The following is a 10,413-nucleotide window of genomic DNA, read 5'->3' as shown; positions in this document are numbered from 1 at the left end:
CTATAGTTGCTTCTAGAAGATCTTGTTCTACATAAACCTTTGACACTTGCCTGGCAGCCTCATTTAGATAAAAAGGGAAAGGCCAGTCAGTCCATTACTTCTGTCCTTTCCACTAGCAATGTCACCAGGATCATGAATGTGTCTAAAGGAACAGTTGTCTCCTTGTCATAAATCTATTCTAGAGCATGCAAATCTATAACTTGCAAAAGGTTATTTTCTTTCTTATTCTGCTTTTTCCAAGACAAAACTAATTGTATTTATTCCTTAGTATCTAGTATTTCAGCTTCAAAATAATGTTACTTTTAAGAGTCATCATCACTTTCAATCATTTCTTTCTCATTTTATAAAGATATTAGTAGCCAAAATATGTGATTACTAGTCTTACTACCACAGGACTGTTGTAGGCACTAACTTCATTCTACTGAAATTCTACAGTACATTTCACCATTATGTATTAAAAACTTTTTTTCAAGAGAAATCATTTTATTGATCACAGTTTCTGTTGTGATTTGTAGTTTATGTGTGCCATAATGTGCAAATTAATGTATGGAAGTCACTTCACTAAGGTTTTATTTAAATGTATTCACGGATTTTTCAGAATCTAAAATAACCATTGAAATAATATTTAAGTACCTTAGCTGTTCCTGTCATAAGATGAATAGATATTTTTTCCTCCTCATGAACTTAAAAAAAATGACTATAACTTTATTATCACAGAGAGAAAGCTGGCCATCTTTGTCTTTATTTGGGCCCAGTTGCCATGGTTTAGCAGCTTTAAGTAAAAAGAGAGGAGTGGTAAACAAATTAACACTCCACATTTGCATTTCCTCATTCTAGTCACCTCTTTGTACATCTCAAGTCACCTTTTTAGTCTGCATCATCCTGTGCTCAGAACTTCAGTGAGTTTTATTTATGCTAAATACTGTCCAAGTGTTCAGCACAGTTAGCATATCCCTGAAAATAATAATTGGCTGAACCTTCACCTTCAAAGCACCAAACCTCACAGATAAGGTCTATGACTTGAGATTTTTATTCTTTCCATGCATTATTAAAGTGTCTGGATTTTATGCCTGAGTTACACTATTTACAGCCTATTAAGGAAAGTAGTACACGTGCTAGTGCACTTGTTATATGATAACATCTTATGGCATTTAGACTCTTCGAGAATGAATTGCAAATCAGATCCTATTTTCTCTGTCATCTAGCACATTTTCTGGATTTTGATTGTCACTAACCAAAATTTTGGGGAGGAGTAGTTGAGACCTAAAGTTTCCAAGCAAACCAAAGTTATAGAAAAAAAGGTAATACTAGATCTTGATATAACAGAATAAAAACATTTGGGACTTTTCTTAAGACTCTGAGACCAAATTCTATTAGTTTTATAATGTAGCACTTATCATCTGAAGCCTATCATATTCAAATAACTGTGCCGTAAACTTTCTAGCTGTGTTCTTGTACCTTCCAAAATCATTGAATGTCTGCATTTTTTCTCATAGGGATTTATTGAAGAATAAAGGAATGAATGTTTAGTCTAAGTTGATTTACATTTCTCATTTTCTGGAGGCTTGTGCCAGTTAATAGTTTCTTTTTCTAAAGAAGGAAAAGAGCACTAAAATAAATTATTAAGCTGAAATCTATAAAATGTTTTGGAATTATATCTCTAAAATTTTTTATTTTCTACAGAAAGAAGCTGCTTTGAATCTGAGCTTGATATTGAAAGAAGAAATGAAAAATACCAGTTGGATTAGAAAGAACTGGCTTCTTGTAGCTGGGGTTTCTTTCATAGGTGTTCATCTTGGAACATACTTTATGCAAAGGGCTGCAAAACAGTCTGTAAAATCTCAGTCCGCAAGTCAACAAAAGAATGTCAAAGAATGAAGTAAAATAAATTTTCGGAATTACTAATAATGTCATTAAATATTACATGCTGATTAGCTTCGTAAATGTGAAGCTATTTAATTTTATAGCCACAATGCTGCATATTCAGACTTTCATTCCTAAAGAATACTTTTTAAAAATGTTAAATAGAAAACTATGGTTAACAAAATAAAAGCTGTCTTCACAAATTGCCACCTGAAGTAAGATGTTTCGTTTGGAAGCTAAAAAGCCATCACTGTGTAAAAGTGAACCACTTACAAGTGAGAGAGTTAGAGCCACACTGTCTGTCTTGAAAGGAGTTTTAACATCGTGCTATGGCCCTTCAGGCCGGCTGAAGCAGCTGCACAATGGCCTGGGGGGTTCTGTGCGCACAACCTCGCAGTCATCAGCCCTGCTCGCTAACCTCTTTGTCACCCATCCCATTTTAAAGATCCTGACGACCTCCGTGCAGAATCATGTGTCATGCTTCAGTGACTGTGGCTTGTTCACAGGCATTCTTTGCTGCAATCTGATTGAAAATGTTCACAGAATAGGCTTGACACCCACCACTGTCATTAAATTAAATAAACATCTTCTGAGCCTCTGCACCAGTTACCTCAAGTCTGAGATCTGTGGTTGTCGAATCCCAGTCAACTTTAGTAGCACTCAGATCCTCCTTTGTTTGGTACGCAGTGTGTTAACAAGTAAGCCTGCCTGTATGCTCACCAGAAAGGAAATAGAACACATCAGCACTCTGATTCTCAGAGCCTTTTTGCTTACAATTCCAGAAAACACCAAAGGCCACATCATTTTAGGAAGGAGTATAATTGTACCTCTAAAAGGTCAAAGAGTTATAGATTCTACTGTGTTGCCTGGAATACTTATTGAAATGTCAGAAGTTCAATTGATGAAGATACTGCCTTTCAAAAAATCAGATTCTTTCAAGGTGGCACTCTTTCGTGTGTCTTTATCTGGAGACCTTTCTGATACTGGAGAAGGAACTGTAGTGGTCAATTATGGTGTTTCTCTTGAAAATGCAGTTCTGGACCAGTTGCTTAACCTAGGAAGGCAGCTAGTTGGTGATCATGTAGATCTTGTCATGTGCCAAAAAGTAATACACCCATCTTTGAAACAGTTTCTCAGTATGCATCGTGTTATTGCCATAGACAGAGTTGGAGTGGCTCTGATGGAACCGCTGAGTAAAATGACAGGTAAAGACACAGCTTTTGCCCCTTACAGTTAATAAATCACACTTTTTTGAACAGAGATACTCTTGGTGTGTGTCACTGTTAACATCTTGAAAAATTTTAGAAGCCGCCAACCTCACAGCTTATGCGAGTATCATTTCTGGCAGCAAATGTTTTTGGAAAAGATCCTATATTGTTCACTTATTAAATATTGAGTGATTATGGCTATTTTCTATGTATTTCCCAGCTCTAAGATGTACTATAGAGTCTGTTGTAGCCTAAAATTTAACCTCCAAATATCACAGATTTTTGAGAAGACTAACATCCTTTTAATCATAAGGCCTTTCACACTTTACTCAAAATTCTACTTGAGTTTTGTAAAGCACTTAAATCCTTCATGATTCAGAAGGCAATTTTGCAGCAAGGATATTCCCTTTTCTTCACTTTTATATAACTCCAGCAAACAACTGCACTGCTGCCTAGTGGTTCCTAATTAAGGGTGTGTATGTGTTCTAGCTTTAAATATCCCAAATATTTCCAGCTGAGCTCCATGAGAACCAGGATCATCTTTTATTTTCAGAGCCTACAGCAGGCTGGTACACAGTAGGTGTATCAAAATGTTTGTTGAATTAACTGTAATATAATAACGAGTTATTATAATAGGCAAAAATTCACTGTATTTCATGACTTCAGTAAATTAAAAGCAGATGTAAAGTTGATATTTACCTGTTAGAGCCAAAGAAAAATGATAAACTAAAGAGTTCCTCATTTCAGCCACTTTTTAGTATTCCTTTAACTGCATTAACAATCGGTCAGAAAGATGGTTATTTTATTCCGATTAATTGTAATTTATAAGCTACTAGATAAACCACTGTTAAAGTTCACTAATTTTTCTCTTATAAATTATCAAAAAAGGAGTACTATGTATGGCAAGGATTGAATATATAACATCTCTGGGTTACTGCCCTACCTTTGTAAGATTGTCAAAGAGGAAATTGTTAAATAATGCAAATAGTTCTTTGGAATTTCTTATTAATAGGGATCAGACTCATATACTTAAATACTTGATGGCTTTTAATAAATCAGGTAATTTCCCATTGTGAATATTAGGTATGACAGATTATTTAGTTGATATGAAGCATTTTCTTATAAAAATATAAGTGGGCACTGAGTTTCCACACCAGCCCACAACTGTCCTCAATTGTTGTTTATCCCATATGTAATTAGAACATAGTATTAATCGCCAGAGCTTTAGTCTTCAGTCTTGGGATAAAAGACCTTCTGAGATAGAACGTGAGAAATACATACACACACACGTATATGTATGTAGCCCGTGGCTCAGCCGAAGTATGTTTTGAGCCTAATTCATTTTTCCAGGGTATATCTAGGTAAACATTACCTCCTTTCTTCCCCTTCAAACAAAATTCCTCTATCGATTTGGGCTAAATAGTCAAGTCATCATGAAAGGGCAAATAATGGAGTTCCCAAACACGGATGATGTGTGTGAAGCTTATCGTGGCTTATGGAGCATTTTTAACATTGGGTTTATTTGTGAAGTAGAAATTGTTATTTTCATTTAATGCTCACATGGGGAAACCCGCCCGCCCTGAAAAGTTAAAGACGTGAGTGAATGACTTCACGTCCAGTCGCTGATAACCAATAAAGCCAGGTCCTCGCACTATGTATTCTCTATTGTGTCCACCACATGAGATTATACAAGATGTAGGCTTTTTACTTTCCCTTAAATCGTAGGTCACTCGAGTATTCCTGAGCCTTTAGAAGTAACAAACAAAGGATACTCAAGGAAGTAAAATTGCACAGTGATTATTTTCTGGGTTCTCAAGTTTTTTGAGCTGGAAGTGTTATTAAAAATATTATTTTAACCCCTAAGGTTTAAAACCTGAAAGAGGAAACTGGCCCAAAGGACCACATTGTTCAGTTAGAGTTTTAGTGTTAAGACTTTAAACAGTCATGTTATGACTGTTATTGTTTCTTACACAAGTTTGAGGCCATTTCATACATAACTTCCACTAAGTTTTAGAAATTTTAGAAACCTAGTCATCCTAACTTTTCTATTTTTATTAATTTGTGTTTTGTAAACTTTCACTTGTGCAAAGGGTAAGCAAAATAATATATCAAAGAACAACAAAATGAAATTAGAATGTTACATATTTTATTTTGGCATAATTTAGGTAGCTATTTACATATAAACAGTTGCTGGGGAGAAAATACTATATGCTCACTATATAGAACCCAAAACAGCTATTTGGGCATTCTGATTTGTGTTTTAAGGTGAAGATAATAATGCCTTTTAAAAATAATAGCCTATGCTCTGTCCTCACCCTATTCCAGGTTAATGGGGGGGTCTTAGTTTTGGATTTCTGATTCATGAATGGGCTTTCAGAGTTCCTGGACACCCAGAAAATGTATGCAAAATTTTGTGTCCTTTTTTCTGAAGAGTACAAAATAGCTTCTAAAATATGTTCAAAGAAGTCAGTAAACTAACAACCTCTGCTTTATTTCATACCATTTTAATAGCAGAACACTACTTATTTAATAGGTTTAAGAAGCTGCATCTTATTCTTTATCCTATATGTCATTTTAGATGATATGTTTATGGGACTTACACTGGCTGGGAAAAATATAATTTTAAAGGATTGTATACTCCATCTTTACTCATATGCTTTGTGTTTTCTAAACTTTAAAAAAATAGGAACACAACCTATTGGTTCCCTCAGCTCAGTCTCTCCTAGTAGTTATGGAAGTGTGAAAGATTTGTGCACTGAAAAATTTGGCTTCAAATGGTTTTTTCACCTTATTCCTAATGAAGAAACTGTCTGCAGCTTGCTTCTCGGCAACAGAAATGACACTGTCTGGGATGAGTTGAAGGTAATGAACTTTGACTTCTATATCTAGGGGCATAGCCACTCAGAAAGATATGACTTTTTTTTTCACATTGGTGAGCTATGCTCTCCCTGCCCTGTAACTTCTCTAGGTGGTATAGAAAGCAAAAACAACAAAAGTGAGAATTAAAGTGACAAGTACACGCTACAGTCAACCTGGCATGTGTTATCATGTATTATCTCTAGTACTTACAAATAATCTAAACGTCCTTAACAAATGAACTTTTCTTAAGAAATTAACTTGAATGCTCTTTGATGCTAAATGTGTATAATAATTCACATAGATAATGAGTTCTGCAGTCACACCCATCATCCACCTCTTAATAGGATTTGTTGTTCTCTATCAGCAATAGCACATGCAACTTTTATACAGGGAAAGTGATAACCTATGGCATTGGTCACAAGCTTGAAAATTCATGCTCAATTCATTTATCAAGGGTATGCTCAAGGTTATACCCTTGATAAATATTAAAGGTCTATGTGTTTTTAATACAGCTGGGTTTTAGCTATGTTATCATTTCCATAGCAATTTGAAATAAATTTATATTAGTTATTCAGCTAACTTATTTAGACTAAAATAAATGTTTTAGTACAGGTACTAGCAAACCTTGCTTACCCAGTTATTTTTAGACCATTCATTTGTGAATCTCAATTTGCAGAGCTAAATATATATGAAAAATGATATTGATCTTGTCCATGAAAACAAACATTTGTTTAAGATATATTTCTTAATCTCTAATCTTTATTCCAAAATGCATTCATCACACTACAACCTTGGAAACACAGATTTTGTTCTTTTGCAATTAAAATCAGGCTCTTTGCATTTACTGTCTAAGTTGAGAATATGGCTGTATTTTTTTGTGTACCTGATGTCACTGTCTGATTCTGATGATTTGTTTCTCGAGCAGCTCACATGTGAGACAGCACTGCATGTTTTACAGTTAACAATCAAGGAGCCATGTGTTTTGTTGGGAGGTGGCTGTACTGAAACTCACTTGGCAGCATACATCAGACATCAGGTAGGTTTGATAGTCCTCAGATTAGCTGAATTCTTAGCAGTATTCATTTTATGACAAACCGAATCATAATTCCCTAGAGCCCTTAATGCCTAATTTCTCCATTGTCTAAATCAGATATTGTATTGGAAAACACTTGAGGAAAATAACACTTGCAAATATAAGGTAATATCTGTATCACAGTGATTATTATTAATCTAACCTTTTACCAAATGATCACATTCTTTGTGTTTTATCTAAATATTATATGTTGAAATGGGTATTCTGTTAATGGGAATTGTCATATCAGAGATATCAGCTGCTGTGGTATAGCAGTAATTGATATTCACAAGGAAAGTGCTGGATCATCAAGAAAAGATTTAATTTTATTTTTAAAACATTTTAAGTATTATATTCTATTATAATTTTTAAATTGGTATCCATTTATGATATATACTATTTCTATTAAGTAGAATCTTTTTTATTAATCCAGGAAACCATTTCCTAACAAGAGATGAATTTATTGCATTATAGTTCTACTTAGTTAATAAACACTGGCCTACTTTATTTGAAAGTAGACACAAACAGGTATATGTTTCTCAAAACATATTTGCAGATATGAGATATTTGCAATTGATTGTTTGGCTGGTCAAGAATGTTATTAAGAGTCTCTACAGAGCTTCTGGTGGATGCCTGGGACTGGAGAGAGTATAAATGTTTTCTGCAGACATGCCCCACCTTGCTTCCTCAAATAATTTTAAATCTACATGATGCTAAAGTCCATTCATGAAAAGTTATCAGAATATCTATTATGAAAAACAAAATCAGTGTCAATCTATGGATGCTGAATGGGCAATAATATGGTCTGTAAATTGGGTTGAGTAAACTAGAAAAAAATTTTTGGAGGACGAAGATAACCTTGAGTAAGATTTTGAAGTAACAAGTCAGCATTGAAAATATGGAAAAAGAATATTTATTAGAGATTATCTCATCTGGTTCAAACCTCCTGGGTAAGAATTTTTTTAAAAAGTGGTCACTGTTTTTAAGTAGTTAGGTAGGAATTTTTAACAAACATTCAATTATAAGTTTACTAGTATATTACTTTTTTTCTATCATGACATTTCTAGGATAAACTTTTTAGAATGGTGGAACCAAAAAAAACCAGTTTAAAGTCACATTAATTTTCATTAATTTAAAGATGAAGAATATTTTTAAAACATTGATATAAAATTGCACACATTCCTAAATGGTTTTTGTCTTAATACATATGTTCTCATTTTTAACAAATCTCAAGCATTTTTTTTAATATAAGTACTTCACTTAGACATTACCCTTCAGAAACTTCTTCCTGTGTATAAAAACCTGTATGAGCATTATGCCTTGTTCTTCATGTATTAAGGAGGCACTACTGAGCAGTCATTCAGAATAAGTTGATTATGGGACTTATTATTCATTCATTCTGATAACATAACTGTGTATGTATTTTTACTACAAAAAACTAGGTTAAGGCATTAAAGCCTGGCCAGCTGACTCATGTATGCCCATTAGCATTGTGCCAAACCCCTAAATAAATTGAAAGTAAATAGTAACTTTATGAATAAGGGTTTGATCAAGTACTCTATTTTTCAGAAACATTTTTATAATATTAATTGCTCTGTATATGTTTTTAATTGTTCCCTTACTCTTTAGACTCTTAATAAACCAGAAAGCATTCTCAAAGATGGTTGGTGTACTCAAACAGAACTTCAACTAATTACTGAAGCATTTTGCAGTGCGCTAGAATCTCTCACTGGCTCTTTAGAACATGATGGAGGTGAAATTCTCACTGACCTGAAGTATGGACACTTTTGGTCAGTTCAGGCAGATTCTCCCTCTGTTGTTCACTGGCCAGATTTGCTTTCAAGATGTGGCTGTGGACTATACAGTAGCCAGGAAGAACTCAACTGGTCTTTCTTAAGGAGTGCTCAGCGTCCTTTTGCACCACAACCCTGCCTTCCACATGAAGCTGTGGGCTCAGCCAACAACCTGACATTGGACTGTTTCACTGCTAAGCTTAGTGGCCTGAAGGTGGCTGTGGAGACAGCTAATTTGATTTTGGATCTTTCGTATGTCATTGAAGATAAAAACTGATATAAGAAAGTAATTGTTTATATTAAAAATAAACTAGTCAGGTATTAATTAAGAATAATATTGAGTGTATTTGTTCTCTTCCAAAGTCTGTTCTGCATTTTTAATAGATAGCTCACAAAATTACAGATTTACTGATGTAAGGAAAAATGTATTCTTGAATAGAAATACCATAAAATAATAAAAATGTGAAGCATTATTAAAGATACTGTAATTATCTTTGATCTTTTACAGATACCAATGTATGTTGCTCTAAATTTTTTTGTTATTTTGATATTATTCTAAGAACATACAGAAATAAACTCTTAATCTATCCTAATCTATATCTTGGTTTCTATATACTTATTATAGATATTTTTGTTTATAAAATTTGATTCCAAAATATCACAAAGCACCCAGTGCATATTTCTCAATCAAAAGAAGTTTTCAAACTGCATATTTAGTGAAATTTCAGTGTTCTTTTTTTTTTTTTTTTTTAGAGAGGGAAGGGAGGGAGAAAGAGAAACATCAATGTGCAGTTGCTGGGGGCCGTGGCCTGCAATCCAGGCATGTGCCCTGACTGGGAATCAAACCTGTGATGCTTTGGTTAGCAGCCTGCACTCAATCCACCGAGCTATGCCAGCCAGGGCTCAGTGTTCTTTATCTGAGATTATATTCAGTGTTTAGGTAATTGTAGAACCTGATCTACAAGCAATTGCTAGTTCTTTCCACAGTTCTTCATTTCTGTTATTTTGAGGAAATGTATGAATAGTAACTAAGCAGCATAGAGAAAAGAAGTGGAAAAGTTATTTCTCTAGTTCAGTCAGTGTTGCAGAAAAGAGACTAGAGCAGTTCTCATAGTCAAAGTACAGACACTGATGTTTCACCGAGGAACATAATTTGATTTTTATGCAAATGCAAGGTATATTGATAAATTGAAGAAATACAGAATCCAGCTCAAGGAATCAGTGTGGAACTGTAACAGTTGCTAAATTAACCTTTAGGAAAACAGTTTGAAAATTTTTGGAACGTTAAACATCCTGAGAATCAATAATCAGATGTATAGCCATGATAGTGGGAGATATAATTTTTAAGCAATTTTCTACAGTATTCTTGGAATTCAAAAGAAAATTTACCCTGAGCCAAAGAAAAAATTACAGTACAAACTCTCAATAATGCAGTATATATTGGAAAATCAGCTACCCCTCAAGTGTAATCAAATATTTTTCTAAAATTTTACTTTTTTATTATTAGAGTCAAGTAGCAGGGCAATGTGGTAGGCAGCCTCTAAGTTGGCCCCCAGAGATCCCACCTCCTGGGTTTCAGGCCCCTTGGGTGTGGGCTGGATGTAGTGACTTCCGTAAG

General features: G+C 34.2%; 1 protein-coding gene across 1 annotated transcript; it reads left to right on the top strand.

Annotated features, from left to right (window-relative positions):
• The first annotated feature begins 2,067 nt into the window (after positions 1-2,067).
• Positions 2,068-9,408, top strand: LOC123814673 (McKusick-Kaufman/Bardet-Biedl syndromes putative chaperonin). Its single transcript, XM_045832608.1, has 4 exons — positions 2,068-3,068; positions 5,758-5,933; positions 6,856-6,966; positions 8,632-9,408. Exons 1-4 carry the CDS (start codon positions 2,084-2,086, stop codon positions 9,070-9,072), a joined length of 1,713 nt encoding a protein of 570 aa, XP_045688564.1. The 5' UTR covers positions 2,068-2,083; the 3' UTR covers positions 9,073-9,408.
• The last annotated feature ends 1,005 nt before the right edge of the window (positions 9,409-10,413 follow it).

This window comes from Phyllostomus hastatus, unplaced genomic scaffold (assembly GCF_019186645.2).
Source record: "Phyllostomus hastatus isolate PE091 unplaced genomic scaffold, TTU_PhHast_1.1 phas_contig_17, whole genome shotgun sequence".
Classification (NCBI taxonomy): Eukaryota; Metazoa; Chordata; class Mammalia; order Chiroptera; family Phyllostomidae; genus Phyllostomus; species Phyllostomus hastatus.
Note: the sequence above shows the minus strand (reverse complement) of the source record. Positions and strands in the feature narration are given on the sequence as shown.